Source organism: Pseudopipra pipra, chromosome 1 (genome assembly GCF_036250125.1).
Source record: "Pseudopipra pipra isolate bDixPip1 chromosome 1, bDixPip1.hap1, whole genome shotgun sequence".
Classification (NCBI taxonomy): Eukaryota; Metazoa; Chordata; class Aves; order Passeriformes; family Pipridae; genus Pseudopipra; species Pseudopipra pipra.
The window spans coordinates 78677707-78701612 of NC_087549.1; the positions used below are offsets into that span (position 1 = coordinate 78677707).

Sequence of the window (23906 nt, forward strand, 5' to 3'; positions counted from 1 at the left end):
TGCTTTTCAAAATATTTGCAGATTCTGAATGATAGTCCTTTTCCATAAGAGTAACTGAAAAGCTCAAGGCAAGTAAATAAATGCCTACGAGAAGTAATTGCTTTGTTGTTGCTTTGGCCACAACAACCCCATGCAGTGCTACAGGCTGGGCAAAGAGTGGCTGAAGAGCAGCCAGGCAGAAAGGGACCTGGGGGTACTAATTGACAGGAAGCTCAACATGAGCCAACAGTGTGCCCAGGTGGCCAAGAAGGCCAATGGGATCTTGTCCTGTATCAAAAATAGCGTGGCCAGCAGGAGCAGGGAAGTGATCCTTCCCCTGTACTCTGCGTTGGTGAGGCCACACCTTGAGTATTGTGTTCAGTTCTGGGCCCCTCAGTTCAGAAAGGATATTGAGGTGCTGGAGCGGGTCCAGAGAAGAGCGACAAGGCTGGTGAAGGGACTGGAGCATAAGTCCTATGGGGAGAGGCTGAGGGAGCTGGGGTTGTTTAGCCTGGAGAAGAGGAGGCTCAGAGGTGACCTCATCACCGTCTATAACTACCTGAAGGGAAGTTCTAGCCAGGTGGGGGTTGGTCTCTTCTCTCAGGCACTCAGCAATAGGACAAGGGGGCACGGGCTTAAGCTCCGCCAGGGGAAATTTAAGTTGGATATCAGGAGAAAATTCTTTACAGAGAGAGTGATCAGGCATTGGAATGGGCTGCCCAGAGAGGTGGTGGATTCACCATTCCTGGAGATTTTTAAACGCAGATTGGATGTGGCACTGAGTGCCATGATCTAATAAATGGACTGGATTTGGACCAAGGGTTGGACTCGATGATCTCGGAGGTCTTTTCCAACCCAATCGATTCTATGATTCTATGATTCTAATAGATGGGGCACCTGGTGTGAGTCAGTGGATTGTTGTTGCAGACTGAACAGGTTAGGATAATGCACTTATATGAAATTTAGAATTCCTTTTAAATTTCTGTTAGAATTAAAAAAACAACATAGCTCTTCTAGAGCTTATGGAAATGTCACTGTTGACAGTAAGGTAATCTGCATTTCAACCTTTGTTTATGTGATCTATTAATAGATTAAAAAAAAAAAAAAAGAATTAAAACCAAAGTAATAGTTTTGTTTTAGTTCCATTGCAATCTTTGTATCTCATTTCTTAATACATATAAGAAATTCTTGTTACTGGTAATAGCAATTAACCTTACTATTTCAGGATTAATTGACAACATCCAATATTATTTTTATTTAATTCACAATGTATAATATTATTTTTATTATGAAAGCACATGAAAAAATAAATGTGCATACATGCTATATCAAGGAAATAGATCTTAAAAAATATAAATGAGAACTCAGATAGGAATTCCTAATACTACCTGCTACAACTTGTTTCTTTATGTATATTTACTGTTTCTAAGTGCAATGAAACTCCATCGGATCCAGCAACGTTTGAATGTACTGTAACAAAAGTACACCTGTCCGGTGTTTGAACACACCGAGGCCCCTTTTCTACCTTGAAAGGACTCCTAAACCTACCAGCCACATGAGGGCAGCAAAGATCTAAAGTCTAAGTGAGGGTCGCGCGAGAGTTTGACAAAACTGTACAAGCCGGAGTGGCTTCTTCCTTTTAGTTCTCTTTTACTTTTCCCAGATAAATTTTAAGATCATGTCAGTGATGGTAGAAAGTCCATTACTGCAGTCTTTTAGAAATCACTGGACAAGCCTCTGATGGGACATACTTGATGGCATTCTCTTGCCATTAGGAAGGTTAAATGGCTTTCAATAAGAATCTCCAACATTACTTTGGTATTCCAAAGCAGATTTATAAAGCTTGCTTTTTTCCACAGTGTGTATGAGAGGAACTGAATCATGGCAATAAAACCAGAACTCTTCTCCTTTGTTTCTAAGGTACGGAATATGAAAAGTTTTCCTGTAGTGCACTGTTTTAGTAATATTTCTGTGTTTTAGTACTATTTCTTCCTTTGAGTCACTTTGTTCTTTATTTTCAAAACTGTTTTTGTTGATTACAAAGGATCTGAATACCTTGATCTTTATAATTTTTTCAATTCTCTATAAATTCATCATGGAAACGTTAGGTAATCTCAGCCAAGAGAACTCTTCACTATCTAATGCCTTTTCAGTACAAACTTATCCTAAATGACAAAGCTATAAATTTCAGGTTTCTGTATTTTTACTTTCTTGTGCTCCGCTTACCAAAGAATAAACTTAAAAAGAAATAGAAATGCATAAATTACAGATTAATAAGCATGAACAGCCTGCAGCCATCTTGGCTTGTATAAACAGAACATTTCACAACTAAACACACTGAAATGAGTCAAGATTTCTGTCAAAATTGAGACAAGGTTCTCTGAAATGTAAAGCTTTTGTTGAAAATTAAAAATCCTAAAACCTACCAGCTGTGTGATTTGATATGGCAGTGGTGCTATGCCGCTGTTGGTAGAATGTTGATGAAATTTGCATGCTTCAAGTTTTTTCACTCAGTAGTTGTCAACCATGATAGTGCCATTTTCTAAAATCTTAGCGCTGACAAATATGAACATTACCTGAGCCATTAAACATTTGTAGTAGGAGAATCTCAGATTTTTCAGAAAGGAAACTTAGTCCTATTTCACATAGACAAAGAAACAGATCGTGGTAGTTATCTTCTTAGTCTTCAATTGTTATCCTAGTAGCAATGAGAATTTATTTTCTCAATGTTAATATAAACTTTTTACTTAGTGACTCTGGCACTAATGTTCAAATAGTGCAAGTAGAGATGAATGGCAGACATCTCTTCTTTGGCATCTTCACCCTACTCATTAACTCCCAGTTTCCATTGATCAGAACTAAAATCCAGACTTTCAAGGAGATAGCAGTTTGGGTTTTTGCTTACACTAGTGTTGCCTTGCACACACTGGGAGACTTTAGGGAGTTCTTACAGTTGAGTGAGGAAATCAAGTCCTTGCAGCAAAGAACTTCTTTTATACTTACTTTATATATGGGTCATATACCATCCCTAAAACTCCATTCCATCCTTTTTCTGTGGGAAATGACTGCATATCTCTCACACTACATTTGAGGCATAAGCATTTATGTGACTTGTCTGCAGGATGAAAAACCGGTTGCTTATCAGCAGCTGGTGTTTTCAAGATGTGTATTTGTGTTCTGCTCTAGCAAAGTCCTCTTCAGCAGTTTCTCAGAACAAATAAATCACCTGTAAGCATTCTTCCTCTAATATAGAGCATATCAAGCAAAAGGAGGGAGGCAAGGGCTAAAGCATATCTGATACAGTTAGAGCAGAAGAGGATCTCAGTGTGTGTGAATGGCCATAGCATGAGTATAGCACACCACAAGACAGTTATGGTAAGGAGCATTTTGATTGCACATCAAGATTTGTAATGATTGCAGGACAGCTGTGAGCGCTTCAGCAGATTGTTGCAAAAAAAGGTGACAGTGGACAGACAAGAAATTAGTGATATGTTTTCGGGTGTAGAGGGTATATCTGAGACAGGATGATTTTGTGATCCCTTTAAGTGATCAAGAGTATCAGCAGATGAGTAATCCTACTTACACATCAGAACAGACCAATATAATAATAATTCAGGATAGTAGTAGCCACCTCTTGTAGAAAACATGATGTATTACTGCCCATAGATCAAAAGAAGCTTTGGTACCTAAATGATCCATTTGTCGTAAAGTGGAAATTATTCTAGAAAGGACACTTTAAATGGGTTAGTGAAATAAATTGACCTTTAGCTCTCAAAGATGAAACTAACTCTAGCTGTATATTAATCCTGGATCTGTGTTTATTTTCCAACACATTTGCATGCCATTTCCATAATTTCTTAGCAGTATAACATTTTTCAGTCAGTCATGCTGACTCAGCCAGTCAGGCATTGCAGGGTGTAAAATGTTGTGCCTAGCTCCTGTGAAAATACTTGGTGATATATTTCTTTGTGGTGTTTACAGAGGATTTAAACCATCAAAGGCTTTGAAGTCTTTGTAAATTCCCTCTTATTTCTTTTAACTTCATTTTCAGAGGTTGTCTCCAACACAGTAATATTGATTTTGCAGCGTTTTAGCAAAGTAAGTAATCTCAGTGTGAGTCTTTATACTGGAATGAATAATCCTATTAGAATTGTCAGATTGATGATGAACTCATTTGCTGAAGTTCCTTCATATGCTTAGAAATCCATGTATTGAAATGTAGTGATCATTTAAAAAAATTGCTTCAAACATTTTCAATATTTATTGTAATATTGATTACAATATTTATTGAAAATGGTCAGCATTTGGTTTTAAAACTTAATAATTTCAAACTAAAATATTACCAAATTTGATAAAATAATTTTTAAAATAACTTCTTGATGACTAAGTGGAAGTAAAAAATTAAAAATGGTTTAAATACAATATCATAAAGAAAATTAGACACAACATCATCCAGATAAGTAAAGTCATTTCATATGTAGTCCTAGATGTATCAGCTTGACTGCAAAGTGAAAAAAAAGTCATTTGAATATAAGAAATCTGGGGTTTGAAGAACAGGTGTTATTGTCTAGATACACAATATTCTTTAAAATTTTCATTGCCTTTTTCTGTTTTTAATGGGATTTATTTTGAAAGATGTTTACTGGTACTAAAAAAAAAAAATTACTGACAATTTTTCCTAGTATGCTGTACCTTATTTATTTCAGTGGCTTCCCTTTGCTTCTGTTTGTCCTGTGATTCATACCAAAACTTTCTGAAATGCTTTAAAGCTATGCTTGAGGAAGTTCCAGTATTTGTTTTAAACACATTTTCTGTTAAAAGTATATTTCTTGTTCTAGTACCTAGAGATGCCAAACTAGTCTGATGCACTTTCACATACCTTTTAAATAAAAATACATAAATAAAAATAATAACGAACAATAAAATATACATGTTTTCAGTGAAAACTTGTTCTGTACACGCGAACTCACTTTGCAACTCAAAGTAGCTATTATTTGCATTTACAAGACTTGTGTCACTCCAAATCAAGAGTATTTCTAATAGAGTTCATGATGTTAAATTACTGTAAAAATACATGACATCTGAAGTCAAGCACTTAAAAAGCATTATATGACAAAATCATACAAATAAAAAGAAATATTACTTTGTTGTTTAAAAATGTTTGAACCATTTGTTTGAACCATTTGTATTATAGAATATCTAGATGTCCTCTCACATGCAAGGAAAATAATGTTCTGATATCTCGTTTTTCATTAAGATATACTTTTTTTTGTCCTAAATTTTATTTCTCAAGCTCTTGGTATCTGAGCAGAAGAAAAGCAGGAAAAAGTTTCCTCTGCCTTTTTTTAAAAATTATTACCTGCCGTAGTCTCTTTTACCAGTTCTTCTCATTTCATAAATAGAAAACAGAACAAAGTTCTTCCGTTATGTTAAATATTGCAGATTCAGCATGTGCAGCACAGACAAAATGAACCAGTTATTACACACATAGAAAACTTTTTTACTTTCTTTTATTGGATGGCTACAGAAAGCAACTTTAGGCCAGAAAAAAAGTCAACACGGTGCTTCAAGGTTAACTACATGTTAAGGTTCTCTGTATGCTTCTGTATGCCAAACACTTAGGGGGAATCAACATGTACATGACTACATATAGTTGGAGGGTTTCGAGTCCCAGTCCTAAGAAATATTTGAAAACCAGCCTGTACTTATTCTTGATTGATTTAGTCCAATCTTCTTATAAAGTAGATATTTTGGTCTTCATGATGAAGGAAGAAAAGTCCTTGGAAGAAATATGACAAATGAAATTTCATTCTGTCTTCATACAGGGAAGAGGAGTTTGCCCAGGACTTGAGCTTGTAAAAGGCAAGGATTAATTGTGGGAGAAGAACCCAGAGACTAGAGTGTCTTACTTGTGAGCCTAACCTTTCCTATGGACCATGTAGGTTATATTTTCTGGGTTTGGCTTAATAAATCATGTACTCTTTTGCACGTAATTTTTATATAGTTTCAGCAGATGGTGTGAAGAACAAAATAATGGCCTCAATATGCTTTTGGGAGAAGCAATATGCTTACTTGCTGTAACCTTTGGAGTGCACTAAAATTGGGTCTTCAATTTTGTGTACATGCTTTAATTGCTGAGCTATTGCATAGGAGAGGAGGGAGTTTCTTGTAATTTGGCACAGTTAGTTTTTTCTCTTGTTTTGATTGATTTCTGCAAGTGACTTGTGCACCCTCTATGATACACTAGGACTGTGGTAAATGGGATTGCTATTGATGATTTAGAAAAGGGAGGATTTCCTTCTGCATTTCACCAGAATGTAGGTATGTTAGCACTGTCACTGGCTTTCCACCTTAGGCGAAAATTCTCCGTAGAAACATTATCCTGGTTAGTAAAGAAAACCTATGGACAAATGCTCCTACAAGGACCTGGCACACTGTCTTGGGAGGAAGAATACTCTTCAGAGCAGGTTTTCAGTTGTGTGTAAATGAGGCCATGCATGGTATATAGGTGCCTGCAAGAAGTTTCAGATTACTTGCTCTTCATGTCCCCTTCAGAAGCTCTGCTGGATCTGGCTGTGATGGAGTTAGCTTTCTTTATAGCGACCCTTTGTATCTGTGAGTAAAGCAGCTTTATTTTCCCCACTCTGTCACTCCAGTGAGGAGGCTGGGGGTGCACAAGACTTTGGAAGGAGACAGTCAGAACAGATGACCCCAGCTGATAAAGTGATATTCCATACCATATGGTCTCATGCTCAGCAATAAAGCTGAGGGAGGAGGGTTTTTCTTGGGTGGTAGTAATTGTTTGGAGACTGGCTGAGCCTTGGTCTCCATGTAGGAGGAAGTGGTGAGTCCATCACTTGATTTTGCTATGTGTTTTTTTCACCCCCTTCCTCTTTCCTTCACTTATTAAACTGTCTTCATCTTATTCCATGAGTTATCTGACTTTCACTCTTCCTCCTCTGTCCCAAAACTCCGTGGGCGTGGGGAGTAAGTTAGTGGCTGTGTGGTGTTTAGCTACTGGCTGGGGCTAATCCACCACAGAAGCTCTGTCATATACAGAGAAAAAGTCGTATTTGTGTATAAAGAGAGGATAACATGCATGATGGAACCTGGTCAGCTCAGGGACTTCTAACAAAATGGAAAGAACCGTTATGGTTCACAACATTTTTTTCTGATTCATGTTATGCTATGTCATTTAATCCTGCAATGCTTTAGTGTAAATGCATACTTGGTTTCTGAATTACAGAACAGCAGTGGTGTGCTATTTCTAGGGAGGCCATTCTGCCCTACAGTACTTTTCAGTTCACTTCAATGGGAAAAATGGTCCCATTTAGCTTTTCCCACATACTTAAGTTTCCTCTGCTGCCGAGTGTTTGAAATGAGAGTCTTACTCTGCTCATGACAACAGTTTTCTAGAGCTGTTATCTAGATGCGTTGTCAAGATGCTGTTTCATAAAATCTGAGCCCTGGCAGGGCATTCTGCTCTCCATACCCATCAAGAGAGAACTCAAGGACTGCTGTCACCTTGTGATGCAAAGCACTATCTTCCAGATAGGCAACAATTCAGACAAATCCCTTTGCTCAGTATCTGTCATTGAATATCTCTGTTTCATGATTTAATAGTTTCATTAAATCATTTTTCTGAGTTTACTTAACATGCTGTCTTGACTACATATGATATTAAGGATTTTCAGTCACATCATTTGGACCAAGCACAACAACCAACATAAGTGATCTGAAATAACTGAATTTTAAGAAATGGAATTGCAATTATAAAAATTAGTTCTAGAAAAAAAAATATACAGCACTTACCAGTTGTGGGACAGCATTACTAGAAGCAATAATTATTCATTGGTGAGGTAAATTCAGCAAACCTGAAAAAAGATAAACTGAATTTCTGTTCTCTGCTTTCTCCTTTTAAGAATTGAATATTGATATCTTGATGTACTGCATTCGAAACATTTGTATTTCATTTGCCATTGATAAATCCCCCTTCATTTCATAGAATGCATTTTTCTTAATTTAAGACTAAGAAACAAAGTTGAGCTAAGAAATGTTAGCTTGTTATTTATAAACACAAAAGGATGCTAAAATCAAATAGCAGAAAAAAGAGAGCACATAACAACCCCGAAGTCCTCCACCTCCTTCTCTTTCTATCTCCCTCCCTTCACAGAGATCAGGTGTGTGACACACTGTAGAATGGGAGAAATATGGTAAAAGTTTTGATACTGCAATTAGTTTTTTGTTTTTTAAGTTCATAAACTGATTTTTGCTGATGTTGGTTTGCAGAACATTATGTTGATGTTTGTTCATTCTGAATTGTCTTATGTAAACCCAAACTGCATTTCTGCACCTGCCTCCTGTGTCATGCATTTTTTGGTTAGAAATTTCTACTGTAGAACTTCAGTTATAATCAGATATGCAGCAGCAAGACCCATAACTGAAAATGTAATGAACAAACAGGGGGATAAGATCAAACTTCAAAGTAACCCAAAGAAGCTACAGCAGTAGGGGTTGAAGACAATGGGATCATTTGAATAATAATAAATGTATTGCCCTGACTTCACTTCCAGCAGTGAAAAAATGAACTCCAAGGACATAATTAAAAATATGACTATTTACTGCATCATGTGACCAAAAAATATAAGACAAGCTTTTAAAGCATATTTTTTTGTGATCCCTCTTGAAATGATTCCATTTTCTCCCCATACACCTTTCTGTGTATACCACTTGAATCATCCTTTCTGATAGAAGCAGGTAGTAGAAAAACATGCATTTGAGTAGTAAATGCAGAATATTCAACATATGAGAACAATAAATCACCCCTAACATTACAACACATAGTAGAAGAGCAGTAGACTGCATTCCTGAATAGTGGACTAACACTGGCCACTTGTCCAGCCAGACAGTCACTACATTCTCTCCTCTTTCTTCAAGTGTTCTTGGAACACAAGGAAGTAACTAAGACAGCTAACAAAACGAAACACGTGCAAAAGATGGCATGTGTTATATAGGTTATCACCTTTATGTAGTAATGAAATTTGTTTTTAAAAAAATAAACTAGGCCAAACCATGTCATTGTCCCTGACAGCAATCAGTGTTAGTGTTCCTGTTAAAGACAAAAGTGCATAAGCACTATAAAAAAGTGTGCAGAATTGAAGGAAATATAGCAATTACAATGATTAAAATCTGAGTAAAATAGTAAAATATGCATGCATGCATGCATACATGCATGTGTTATGTAATAAAAAAGAAGTGACTTTATCTATGCAATCTGTAAAATTAGAGCTGAGGGAATTATTGATTTGAAGATCAAGTAAATTTACAGTAAAATATACATGTTTTATAATATAATGTAATAAGAAAATAAGGTTAGTCAAACTTTTCCAGCATTGCCATAAGCTGAGATCCCAGCAAAACATGTAGAAACAGACCAGGTTATGTGGCAGATGCTAATCAAGCACTAATAAGGGATACCTTCAGCTATGTGTGATTCTTCTGTATTAAGCAACCCACAAACTATTAGTTTTTCGGATGTATGTCCAGCCTCTTTTTCAATCTATGTAAACTCTGACTATCTCAACTACTCACCATGTGAAAAACCACCTCTGTTTTTTTTATTTTCATCCTGACATCTGCTAATTTCATGTGATGCCCCTTGTGCTGGTAATGAAGGTAGATAATTTATCCTTGTCAACACTATCCTCATTGTTAGTAATTGTATAGATTGCTACCCTATTCTTTCACTCCTATCTTAGCTGTCTCACTAAAGAAAGTCAGTTACTATGGATGGAGCTTTAAGCAACCTGGTTTAGTGGAAGGTGTCCCTGCTCATGGCGGGGGGTTTGGAACTACATGACCTTTAAGGTCCCTTCCAGCACAAACCATTCTATGATTCTGCTATGCTTATGTAGTTAGGTCCCTAAAGATACCGAGCTTACTAGAGCTAAGGAGTCTAAGAATACGGAATAGTTTAATAATAAGTCACAGAATAGATGAGGTTGGAAGACACCTCTAGAGATCATCTAGTCCAGCATCCCTGCTTACAGCATGGTCAGTTGCAGCATGTTGCTCAGAAACAAATCCACCTGGGTTTTGAATATCTCCAAGGATGGATACACCACAATTTATCCAGGCAACATGATCCACTGCTATACAGCCCGACAGTAAAAAAATCCACTTTTTCTTGCATTTTAATGGAATTCTATGTATTTGAATTTTTTTCCATTGACTCTTTTCCTGTCACTGGGAACCACTGAGAAAAACCTTTCTCCATCCTCTTTGCTTCCATCCATCAGGTATTTATACACATTTATAAGATTTCCCTGAGTCCTGAGAAGTAATTTGATTGACAACACAACAATGAAAGTAAGATTAAAAAAAAATTATCTGGGGATTTTAGCTGCAAACTAAAGTTGAATTAAGGAAGTCTATGAATTGAATAAATAGGTTAAAAAATGAAAACAACGTGCAAAAAACCCACAGGAACTTACCTTAGTTTTTATCAAAATAGTAATAATTGCTCACATTCTGACAACTTATCTGGTTTTTGGTTTAAAAAAAGAACAGAAAAGGATTCAGATTATTCTGTGTTTTCCATCAAGAAAAGGTGGTGAATGGGTGTAATATAAACTTTGATTTTCATTCACACCTAAATGTCACCTCAGTACAATTATTTTTAGGGGTCATTTCATTATTTGCTTTCATGGAATTCTGTAAAGGATTTGAATGTCTGTGCTGATGCCTTAAGACCCTTTTAGTTTTTTTGACTTTGCTAATTTTTATAAGCTTTATATGTAATTATAGTAGAAGTAGATTTTAGAAGTAGCTATATTGTATTCCTCACCCTTTAGCATCCTTTAGTTTACACATTCCTCAACCCTCCTACCCCATTCCATGCTCCCTATATCAATCCTACTCCTGAATTCAGTAGAAATGTTTAGTCTCTTGTCAAGGCAAGGTCTATGCTGTTTGGAGAACACTCATATCTAGGCCTGAACAACAGAACAGAGTCAAGAACTGCGTGACCGTGTACCCTTTGTGCTCTGAGGATGATGAGAATGATGAAGAGGGGGTCCCAAAATACACCCCAGACTCAATTCCCAGGGGGTGGGCCAGGGGCAGACCAGAGCAAAGGCTACAGGGTGGAAACACTTGGGATTGGACAGATGGTATTATAAAATGTAACATCTCAGGCACAGCTGGCGCACGTCCTGTAACATCTATGCCTTGGTACAAATTAAACCCTTTCCTTATCTCACCCTCAATTAACTGCTCCTGAGTTTTTTCTTTAGCACCAGCTGAGCTGGCATCAGTGCTAATAATAATAATAAAAGTAATAACTGCAAAAAAATTTGCAACCCCAAATCTCAGCAAGTAAGATCCAGTCATTAATGTCATATGAAATGCCTTAACCCAGGGAATTATTATTTTTTCTTCCTGTATTCATTTAGCAGAGATTTGTTATTCCATAGCAACACAGTCTTAAGAACTATTTCATATCAATAATGGGGTAAATCTAGAATGAATATGGCATCTGCAGAACCACATTTTTACTACTGTAAAGGATAGATTGTGTTTAGGTGGATATGGAAATCTTACTTTTAAGGCAAGAATATTTTCAAGGCAGTCTCTAGAATAATATTATCAGTAATCTGCTGAGTCATTTATTGGTCTTGGTCCATAATGAACTCTGCTTCCAAAACTTAGAGTAAATCCTTGGTAACTGTGATTTTATTTTGAACTGCAAAATGTAGCCAATTTGTAAAATCAGTAAAAATCATGAAAATATAAAATATTCAAACATATCTTTGTGCAGGAGTCATCATCTACTGTCATTGCTTTACAAATCCTTGCTATTTGGCTCACTGTTGTTATTGCAGACCTATTTTCCAAGAATAGCAGTAATTTCAGATTCATGTAGCAGCATTCTTAAATCCAAATATTAGCAATTGTTCATATTCTAACACCACAAAGAAATTGTATGAACTTCCCTAAGTATTAGTATTTTCACCTTATTTGGGAGGGCAGGGAAGACTTTTTCCTTCTTCTCTGAAATTCCATTCAGATGTTCTGTTATAAATGTGTCTTCAATTCTGTATAACTGTGATGTAAGTTTAATAGCTAGATTTCCTGAGATACTTCCATTCTTAGCTGAATACTTTACACTTATATTTTTATTTCAGCACCACTACTGTATGTCATAAATATTTAACTTAAAAAGTGGATTTGTTTGTGTTAGTGAAGTGTTTCGATAACTTCAAGTGGAGAAAGTATTTTATGGAATGTCTTGTGATTTGCACTGTTGAGACATTTGAGAAAATGTTAAATGTTTGTGCACCAGTAAATTATGTTCTGTGCATTTTAAGCATTTTGTTAGCTTCTTGTCACTCTGGCAGTGGTTGAGGCTTCAACAGAAAGAGAGACATCCACTTTAACATCTTGACTGTGCGAGGGTTTGCAAAGATTTTTTTTAAGATGTAGTGTTTAAAAACTGAAGTAGTGATTGGATACAATTTACAAGTGCACTGGAGTTTCCCTAATACTATAGACTTCAGGTCATCTCAGATGCCTTGATATATTTTAAATTTTGCAAATTTAGTATTTGTCTAATTGCCTTTTAAAAATTAAGTTGCTAAGAACCTGACAATCATATTTTAGAAAAGGAATGAGCAAACATGGAATTAAACATAAATTTCCTGGATCCTAGGTTAAGGATAAGGGAAAAACATTTTTTTTCCTTAGTTCTATAGAGCTGTTTACAAAAAAGACCCCTATTAAGTTAAAATTATTTGATCGCTCTTCAAAAAATGTCTTAAAATATTTTAATTATGATTTTATAGGAAAGTTGCATTAGTAATTACATATTATTTTTTTCTAAAATCTTCCTGGATGTTTATTAATTATGTGATAGAAACATCTCAGTTACAAACCTCTTAAATGTCAAAAATATGCATTTGATATTCAATATGGTATTAATTTAACATACAGCAACTCATTCTCAAATACAGATTTTGTGTAGCAGCATGTTTAAGACCACATTTTCTGTCTACCCATTTTGGAAGTCAGGCTCACATACAGACTGTCTTGCTTAGAACAAATGCTAGCCTATTCAAGAGAGCCAATGTTCACCCAGTATCGACTACAAATACATAGAATTTCATGTGCAAACAGGCCACATGATGTTAAAAAGTCAAACACTGCTCTCACTTATGTTGACTTTACTAGTAAAATACATACAAAGGACTAATACAGTTGCTCAGAGCAGAGTTTGGCTACTGGACTGCACATCTGTAAATGAGCAGCATCAGATGTTTGTTTTAGCTATGGCAAAAGGACAGAAAGCATTGCTATGCATATGCTACATGAGGAAGCATTGTTAATTACTTCCAGTAGTGTGAATCTTGTATGAATCAAATCTCAGTTGTAACTAGTAGAAAACTTTTTTTCCCAGTGCTTTGTTTTAGGCCCACTCTGCAATATCAAATTGCCTTTGATAAACTGTCAGGATGTGCAAAAATTTAAACCACAATCTTCCACAATAAATTTCTAAGCTGGGAAATGGTCCCTATCACTTCATCTGCTTCCCTGTCCTGTGAAGAGAGAGCTTTTGTTGGTTTAGTCTGTCTTTCAAGGAACGCAAGATACCTTTGCTGATAATGATAAAAACCACAAACCTTCCTTGTTGCCATATGCTGTATCTCTTCCTCAGCACTCTGCTGGTAGAAGCTATGCCAAATGTGATTTTAATGCAGCGCTGTCCAATTGTACTGGATGATCCAAAATTTATTTAAACTATACACCTTTCAAAGTCTCATTGGGAGATTAATTTATACAATGTTGAAATATCTTTACTTTTCCCCAAGAGAGTAGAGGGAAATTTGTGTTTGTTAATATCAGACTTGTGAGCTAAGTATGTCTGATAGTTAGTAATTCTTCAGCAGTACAAAAAGTAAGCTGTAGATCTGAGGTGAATGTGATCTGGTTCATGAAAGACTCGGGTTGACCTTGGCAGTGCCATTAATCATGAGTAGAGCTCAAACAGATTGCAGGGACTTTAGAAGGAGAATGTAAGGATATATGCACTTCGGGAGACATAAACCATTGTCTTACAAAATGTCTATGCCCTAGATCATCAGAAAAAGTCACATGAAATAGTTCTGCAAGATATCTTCCAAGGTGTAATATCTTGTGTGTATCTGAACTTCTGTCAGCCGCACAGCTACATTTATGCATGGATATGTACATAAAGAGTGGACAAATGTGCTGTTTTGTATTTTTATTCTGCCTCTGTTTAAATATTGTCAAGAATAAAATTAATAAAGTGTCCAACCTCAAAAGGCTTTCCAAAATTTTTCCTGTGGGTATGGTAGTGATACAATGATATGCTGAACTGTAGCAGACGATCAGTGGAAAAATAACTCTGTCTATAATGTAAGCATATGGTATCTACAGAGTAACAGTCTACTTGCAAAGAAAAGTGATGTGGAGTTCTTTAGGTGTACTTCTTTAGTGATACTTACAAGGGAAAAGGTGTCTTGGTACTAAAAATAATACTCTTTAAAAACCCTCTTCACTTTTACATTCTAATAATAATCTTGTTTTAAAAGAAGAGGGGGAACAAAGGGAAATTTCCTTCACATAAAGGAATAGCTGCTTTCATCTTTTTATTATTTTGGAAAAATGTAATATTTGCATGAACATTTTAAATATTCATTGATGTATGCTAAGATCTTTGCCTTTTTAATTTGAGCTTTACATCTTTAGAGTGAGCAATACCATTTTAAATTTAAATTTTCAGTGGAACTTTGGAAGAAGAAATATGATGTGTTGACACACCATTTGCTTTAAAAAACCTCAACAAACATAACTCCCAAACACAATGTACACACCCTCCCACCCCACCCCTTAGTTTAAGTCATTAGATATATTCCAGGAAGTGATCTCCATTTTTTTTCTAAAAGAAGTCAGCATGTTGCTATTGCTTCTTGTCTTAAAGTTTGTGTCCAATTCAGTTTTGTAACACCATCACAGCAGACTTTTTACCACTTAAATGATAAAAGTTTCAATAGGCACTTTAGTGGAATTACGAAAAAGCTACCACTCTTCCACCACGATGCCAGAAAGCTATCTTCATTCTAAGTCAGGTCAGTAAACTGCACCTTGAAGGCCTGAGCTTGTCTCAGTGTAATTCCAGAGTAACAAAATAACAACAACAAAAACCTGTGTATGTTACAGGATTTATCATTCCTTTGCAGATCAAACCAAAACTGACAGTATGATAAATGTAGTAACTTGCTGGAAACAGTTGCTGTCTTATATAATCAAAGTAAATTGTGTCATATATAAAGCTTAGGTTTATCTTTTAAATTTGCTGTTGGTTTACTTTTCTTTTTATTTCACTGTTGTAGTTGTTCTTAAGTGACTTTGTCAGGGTTATAACTTTCTTCTCCGAACATGTCTGCCAAGATCTTAAAGCGAGGTCCCCAGTCACTCAGATAGTCATAATCCTGATCTGCCTCTGTAGTAAGGGAGTCTATAGAGCTGAGAGACTCTGCAACAGATCCATTTCCTTCATAAGCATAGGTTGCCAAGGAGTCATAAGGGGGGGCAGATGGATCTGCATCATTTTCCTTCAACCTTTGATTAATGAAATCTCTTATGTCTGTGTTATCTTCTGCTGGTGGTCTGTGGCGCGGAAAACGCAAGGTGTCTGGTTTTATGTCCCTGCGTATTTTGTTATCTTCAATCACTTTGGGATTTCTCAGGGCACCTATGTCGAAAGCCTGGGTGTCCTCTTCTCCACCTCCTTCATCATCATAATGGATAACATTATCTCTGATGTCTTCTTTAGAGGTCATCAGGGTGTCCTTTTTCTTCTGCCTCCGTAGTGCTACATACAGTACCACAATGACTGTAATGAGAGACAACTGAAGTTAAGACATGCACAGAAATAATTTTGTACTCTCATGACGTATCGTTTTATCTTTCTTTGAAAGTTGCAAGCAATCAAAAGGACTTTAGAAAAATGCAGCGCTTAGCAGTGCTCTAGCCAATGAAAAGTCATTTGCTCTTTGATGTATGAGTCTAACATTCCTAAGTGCTTGCTGTACTGCTGGAGGAAGTAACAAATAATTTTCCTACTGTTCTTCTTTGCAAACAAATAGAACTGGACAGGACTTCATCTTGTTAGTTCATAGAGACAGAGATAGGATTTTTTTAAAAAGTCTTCCATAGCAAAATAGAGAAAAAAACCCCTAAATTTCCACATTGAAGAGAAGGAAAAAACCCAGACAAGCAACAAACAATCACAGGAATCAAACTCACACAGTTACAAAGAGGAAAAAATAATTTGGAACTTTCAATAATAAATAATTTGAATAATTTTAAATTTGGAATTTTTGAAGTGCAGAAAAAAATAATCCTACATTAGCTTTTTATGCGGTACACTTTGATCTCTTCAGGGATCTGCTTCAAAAAATCATGTGTTATACAGTTTTGGAGAGAAGAGGGGTCCAGGAGAGCTGGTTGATTTTTAAGTATCACCTCCTCCAAACTCAACATTGTCCCAACCTGAGGAGCAGAAAATCAAGCAAAGGCAGCAGGAAGCTTGCATTGATGAATAAGAAGCTCTTGACTAAACTGAGTGATAAAAAAAGAGGCATCTAAGAGCTGAAGACAGACGAGCGAGCCAGGAGAAATATACTGTGGCAGTCTGAACACGCAAGAGTGCGGTTAGGAAAGACAAAGCCCATCTGGCACTATCTCACAAGGGACGTGAAGGGTGACAAGAAGGGCTTGTACAAGTAAGACAGCAAAAAAAAAAAAAAAGGTAAAGGTGGGCCCATGGCTGAATGGGGGAGGGGAGCTGTTGACAAATGACATGGAAAAATCCAACCTAGTCAATATCTTCTTTGCTTCTGTCTTTATTGATAAAGTTTTCCTGCAGTAATTCCAGGTGTCTGAGATCAGAGGGTAAGTCTGGAAATAGAAAGACTAATCCTTGGCAGAAGAGGATTATGTTAGGGAACATGTAAACAAACTGAACACATAAGTACATGGGATCTGATGGGATACATACATGAATGGTGAGGAAGATGGCTGATGTCATTGTGAGGCCACTTGAGATAATTTTTGAAAGGTCTGGGGGAAGTTTCTGAGGACTGGAGCAAGTGTCAAGCCTATCTTCAAAAAGGGCAAGAAGAATGAGCTAGGGAACTACAGGCCAGTCAGCCCCACATTGATTCTGAGGAAAGTAATGGAGAAAATAATTCTGGGAACTAAGAAGGGGAACAAGGCTAGCAAGCATAGATTTATGAAGGTGAAATTGTGCTTAACTCACCTGATAGCTTTCTACAGTGAGATAACTGGTGGATGAAGGGAGAAAAGTGCATTAATTTTATCCTACCTTTAGTAAGACTTCTGTTGTTATCTCTAAGAACAACTTCCTTAGAAAATCTGAGAAAGTGTAGAGTAGACGAGCAGACAGTGAGGTGGATTGCAAAGCTGGTAAAACTGTCAGACTGCAAAGGTTGTGATCAACATTTCAAAAATCAGATGGAAGTTGGTCATTATTATTATTATGCCCCAGGGTTTGATACTGGGACTACTTTTCTTTTTTACAACATCTTCATTTAAGACATCTTCATAAATGACCTGGATCATGGGATTTTTATCACCTCAGCAAGATGACAAAAAAGAGAAGTCGTGCCACAATTCAAAGGGATCTTACTAGGCTGGGAGAATGGGCCAAAAGGAGCTCCAATGTTCAACGAACAGAAATTCCAAGTCCCACACATGGAGAGGAGTAACTGTATACTGTAAATGCTGTTGTCTGACTGACCAGAAAGCAGCTTGATAGACAAGGCCTAATGAACTGGTGAACAACAAGTTCACCATGAGCCATCAATGTGCTCCTGTTGCAAAGATCAACAGTATTTGGGACTGCAACAGAAGAAACACTGTTAGCAGGCCTAGTGAGATGATCATTACCCTCTTCTCAGCTCCGGTCACACACGCTTGGAGTTCTGGGTTCAGTTCTGGTCTCCTCATTACAGGACAGGCATGGAGAGAATCCAATCCAGAGTCACAAAGGTGATTAAAGGAATTGGAACATTTGCCATACAAGGAGAGACTAAGAGGACCAGGTCTGTTCCTTTTGAAGAAGAGACAGCTCAGGGGGATCTTATCAATTTGTATAAGTATCTGATGGATGGAAGTAAAGATGGAGTCAGGCTTTTGTGAATGGTGCCCAGTGACAGGACAAAAGGCAATGGGCACAAACTGAAATGCAGGAAAATCCATTAAAATGTAAGAAAAAAAGCTTCTTTATTGTCAGGATGTCAAGCAGTGGAACATGTTGTCCGGAGAAGTTGTGGGGTATACGTCCTTGGAGATACTCAAAACACACCTGGTTACTAAAAAACCTGCTCTAATTGGAATTGTGATAAAGCAGACACCATTCATCTTGCTTCAAAAAAACTGACCTATTTTGGTTTTCTGATTGATTTGTTTTTGTTTTAAATTCTCCAGAATTAATGTATTTTAATTGCTACTCCGTGGGAAGTGTGACCATTTGCCATTCTTCTGATTTGAAACAACATTTTTCTCACAATATAATTTTTTGACACAGAATAGAAATTCTCACTTTTACCTACTGCTTCTTAGAAGCTATTTATGTAACCCTGAGCCTTTACTAATTTACTTAAGTGGTAAACTACTGTATAATCCAAATGTAAAGAGATATCCATATGGTATATTCTGTGTCAGGAGCTATTTTTGGATATGCATTAGACCTACATAAGGAATAGCACGGGATCCAGAAAGCCCGCTAGTATCAAGAGGAGACATAGGCTAGCATCTGTAAGACTCAGTCTGCTTTTTGCAGCCCACATTGTGCCTTTGTAAGATATGAAGTTGGTTTTATTTTATTATTGGTTGATTCAGGCCATATTATAAGTAAGATGTGCACGGCTATTGACTGCTTTGAATATGTTGTGAATAAGGCAGTGTTTAAATATAAAGCAGATCAAATAACAATGCCACCTTATGATATCCACGTCTGCCTGAAATAAAAATCATCCAATGAAGATTTATATGGATATAGCCAGTCATAGTCTACACTACAGTTATTTTCTCCTCTTCCATTTCTTCATTCTCCTTTTGTCCAAGTTCACATACAAAATTAAATAAAGGCCCTTAATAAGTTCTTACTGGTATTACTGTTGGTAGGACTTATCTACCTCAGTAGTATTCTAAAAAAATTATTTTTTCATGAAAGATATTTAAAACTATTTCAGATAAAAAATTATGGTTTGGGTTCCACTGAAAACTGGTTCTCTTCGTGCAATAAGAAATATTGCATGGGTTGGCAGATTCATGGTCATGGTCAGTGCTTTGGGATATTTTCCTAGAAATAAACTGCCACACATTTTCAAAAGCTTTTGTTAAACACTAGATGAAACTAATGAATAATCAGAGTAATGCACTTCACAGGGTTTCATGAGAACTAACCTAGAAGTATAACAATACACAATAAGATTGCAATCAGCGCTCCTGTGCTGAGGCCAACTGGTAAGAAGATTGCTTCCACGTTGCAGGACTGGATGGTACCGTCAGAATCACATCTGCAAACTCGGATAGTCAATGTATTTGTGCTGCTCTGGACAGGGTAACTGCTGTCTTCTATTACTATTGGTAGAAAGTATAGCTCTTGCTGTCTTCTGCTGTAGCCATTTCTCCTGGTTTCAATCCCAGCTGTGTTGTCTGTAAAACATGACACAGTCATCACCAGATTTTTATTTTGTACTTAAATTCATAATGTAGCTTGTGTCAGATTGAGTAATAGGCAGCTATTTCATATTTGAAACTTGGTGAATGACATACATTATGTAATTGCCTTGTTTTATCATTACAGAAGGTATTGTATTGTGACTGGTACAATTATTTTTTGCAGACCATTAAACAATATTCCTTTTCTTATAAACCTATTAACAGGTAAAATTTCAGAGAAGATAACAATAATTTAAGAAACGCCAAAACTTTACAGGTAGAAGATTAGAAGAATTTTCCAGTTTTCCTTTTCTCCTTGTCTCCTTACATTTCTAGTCTGTGGCCCAATGAGTTTGGTTGCACATGGATTTAGAATCATGTGTTTATCAATTAATTAATTTCCCTTAAAAACTCAAAGTATTGTACGTGGACAGTATGTAATCACTTTAGCTTTCCTGCCCTGTTAAAAATAACTGAAGAGTACTTCAAAATCAGTAGAGTTTCCATCAATTAGTCAACTCATAGAAGTTATGTTTTGTCATTTCTTCCCAGTAGGTATTTTAATTATTTCTGCCTTTCCTGAATCAAACAGAGCAGCAAGGAAATTATGTACGGATTAAAAGAATTACACTGAAAGCAAAACCAAAATTAAATTAGCGGGGAATTAATTAGATGACAGAACTGAATTAAGGTAACCTGCAGCAGTTACCATTTTGCCATCTCATCCATATTCCTTATTATATTTTTGGAACATGTCACTTGCTGTCTTTGATGGCTTTCATTCCTTGTAGTTTTGTCACTTGGTAAAAGGATTAAGACCTCTGAATTCCATGCTCAAATAGTTGTGTGAAGTTCTGATTAAGGACAATAAGAAGGAATCCTAAATACCCAAATCAGATATGTTATGATTAGGCACCATTGGGAAGGTGCTTGACTGACAAAATGCTTCAGATATCTCCTTTTTATCAAACTCAAACATAGACAGGTCAAGTTCAGTTATACTTAGTTTGGAAAAGAAAAAATGTCTTAAAACTGTTCAAATCAAGCCACCTTCCATCCTCAGCTTGTTCTTTCTCTCTATGATTAATTATCTGCACTGTATAAAAAGTTTTAGAACTAATTTGAATACATTCAGTTTAACCTTATTTCTATTATTAGAATTATTTCTATTATTTTTATTCTTCCTATTGCAACACTGAAGAGCACTTTAACATGTTACGATGCAACTAAATGACTTTCCATTCTCCTTTGAGAAGAATCAATCAGATCAAGCCTCAAAGTCCTTGATTTTGAACAATTTCCGTTGCTCTTCCATGACCCCTTTCAGTAGTTCAAAGTTCTTTTGAAAATATGGACACAGGCATGTGTTTGAACAATACAGAATAACCTAGAGAAGTTGAGATAGCTTCTGGTTCTTCAGTCTGTTGGTAACAAATTCATTTATAGGATGTGTGTGACAGCTGGAGAGAAGGAAATTCTGTCTCTTACATGAGCAACAGTGTGTACTCCACATGGAAGCTGCCCTCTAGAGAGCAGAGTGAGGCCAGCAAAGCAGAATGAAGAAGATGTGCAGTCCAGCTGGAAGCACTCCAGCTCTGCTAGGGCCTCATTTCTGTTAACATAGTGGATTGGTCTCAGTGCTGCTGAATGGCAACATTGAGCTTCTGTCTTGCTTCGGTCCTCATTAAGGTTTATCTCGAAGTATAAATAAACCTGGAAAGGTTTATTCTCTTGGGTGCCTCACAAACTTATTACACTTGCTGTAGTATGAGACCACCCACGATTTTTAGTTGTATAGAATAGCTCTGTGGTTTTGGCTTCTTGATGTATTTAAACATGTTAAATGCCACCTTTACTTGTAAAAGTGTTAACTGTAGCACAGTGAACAAAACTGTCTCCTTGAAAAATATAAAGATTCCTTTCACAAAGTACCGGCATGATATTAACATAATTGATAACTTAAAAGATAAAGGTATTAGTTTTTAAAAGGTTTCTGCAGGGAAAATAAGGTTGTGTTATGATACCTCTAAACTGTGCACAGAGCAGACCTTCCTCCACTTTTCTGGCAAAAAAAAAAGGCAGAAGATATTGCAAAACAGAGTTTATGTTTGGACAGATTGCTTCTAATAGCACTGTAAATCATCATAATGAAAAAAGGTTTCTATGATTGGAAAATATTCCACAAAATCTTTTTGTTTGGTTGGTTTTGGTCTTTGCATTGTAACAAACAGTGCACTTCTTTTTTCTTTTCTTGTAAGTGTTAAGAAATGCTTTTAAGAGTCTGTATCTTGGTGGTTTTTAATTCCATTTTTTAATAGGAATATTGCACTTGTTTTTAAACAGTAATGAAACTTCATTAACAGATTAATGAGATCCAAAGTCAATTCAGTGTCATCATTACTGGTTTAAACAGGGAAATTTAATTATCTAACAATATTTGATCAATTTCCTCACCAAACCCATATGCTAAGCACACTTTTCAAGAGCTGTAATTACTGTATAGACTTTTTAAGTTTAAAGATTCTTTTGGCTTTTTTAATATGTTATATCGATCTGAGAAGACCTGCAAGATTTCTATTTAAAGCAAAAGTTTGTAATGATCTGAAAAAAAATAAATCTTATTGAAATTAAGGGATATTTTAGGAAACAGACAGGAAAAAAAAAGAAAAAAATTAAAGCCGTTACTTTAAAGAAGTCTTGACCAAAATACCAAACTTATTTAGAAATACATAGTATTCATGTTCTAAAACTGTGTAATTGTGAAGATACTACCAATATGGGCCTTGAAATATGTTTAAAAGTGAAAAGTTGAAAGTAATAAATGTAAAGTATGAGGAAGCTTTAAAGAGGTATATTTTCCTAAATCTGTTAAGATACAGAGAACATTTCTTTTTTCTTCTTAATTATAATCATTAGCTAAGTTCATCATGCTGAGTTTTTGAAGGAAAAACTACCAACAGCGAAGTAGGGAACAGAAACTAACAGAAACTTCAGTGTGGCATTAAGAGGAAGGAAACTTAAATGTTACCCAAAATTTTAAATCCCGTGGGACATAAAGGTAAAGCATTTAGATCTTACTTGGTATAATTGTATTTAGATTTTAAAATGCCACAACTTTTTTCAAATACTGGTACCTGTTATTAGACTAAAAACTTCCAGAGAAAGGACCTAGTCTTCCAAGAACAGAAGTAAGGGAACTCGAATCATTTGTAAGGTTGTCTTTCATATTCATTGAGCTATTTCTCTTAAGCAAGCTGTTTGAATGCCCTCTAATAAAATGCTGATCTACATAGTTTTGGCTTTATAAGATACTATTATTCACGGCTGCAATACTATGAATTATTACAGTTTCATTATATACTCTGTTTATCCTTAAGGGAAATTCTTTAATCATCTGTTATTTTTTCTTAACTATCTATGATACAATGAGAAAAAAGTCGCTAATAATTCTGTGAATAAGCCATTTTCATCATATCAGCTTCACAGGAGAGCTATACATAAAGAGAAAATAAGCATAGTTTATTTTCTTAAATTTCTTTCTTCTTGGATTCTTGAGGATTAAGTTATGCTTATTTTGTCAGCTTTAATTTTGTATTACCTGACACTGAAAGAAGTGCATGGCTTCAAAAATAATGTGGGCCATATATTCAAAGGTTTTTAAAAGGCTAAAAAAAAATGGCCTCTGCAATTTTTTTCATTTTTTGTATTATTAATTTCTAGTACTTTTTAGGGATTGGATAATTTAATTGTCCAGAAAGAAAACTTTACATCATAATTGGTATAATCTCAAATTTAAATTGAAAAAAGTAATTTTATATTATTAAATTTTAAAAATTAAGAATTATATACTTTTTAATAGCAATACTTATAAACTTCATAGTTAAACATGCAAAGGAATGTTACTGAACTCTGTTGGATGGCTTTAGGTGTTCTTTCTTTGCAGAATAATGTAGACCCTTTTTTATTAAAAGCTTATTTAAAGTTATTTAAAGTTATTTAAATATCACCTAATAGCTCAAAAACTCCTTCCCCCCCCTTATTTGATTGAAGTAATTAGCGGAGAAAATTTACTACATTTTATTATGTTTTAGCTATGTCTATTCACAAGACTACATTCTTGAAGATGTTTAGACTAGAAAATGAGATCTATTTTTTAT

At 35.7% G+C, this 23906-nt stretch overlaps 1 protein-coding gene across 9 annotated transcripts in view; it reads right to left on the reverse strand.

Moving 5' to 3' along the window:
* Positions 1 to 5471: 5471 nt before the first annotated feature.
* CDH12 (cadherin 12) overlaps positions 5472 to 23906 on the reverse strand; it is a 576725-nt gene continuing 558290 nt past the window's right edge. For 8 of the 9 annotated variants that reach the window (XM_064662078.1, XM_064662095.1, XM_064662065.1 and 5 more), the window contains 2 exons: positions 19492 to 19743; positions 11623 to 15892 (listed from right to left, as the gene is read on the reverse strand). In XM_064662078.1, coding sequence (XP_064518148.1) covers positions 15396 to 15892; positions 19492 to 19743 — 749 coding nt within the window. In that variant the 3' untranslated portion in view covers positions 11623 to 15395. Of the gene's footprint in view, positions 7854 to 11622; positions 15893 to 19491; positions 19744 to 23906 lie in introns of those variants that run through there. The other variant, XM_064662120.1, reaches the window with a different exon arrangement.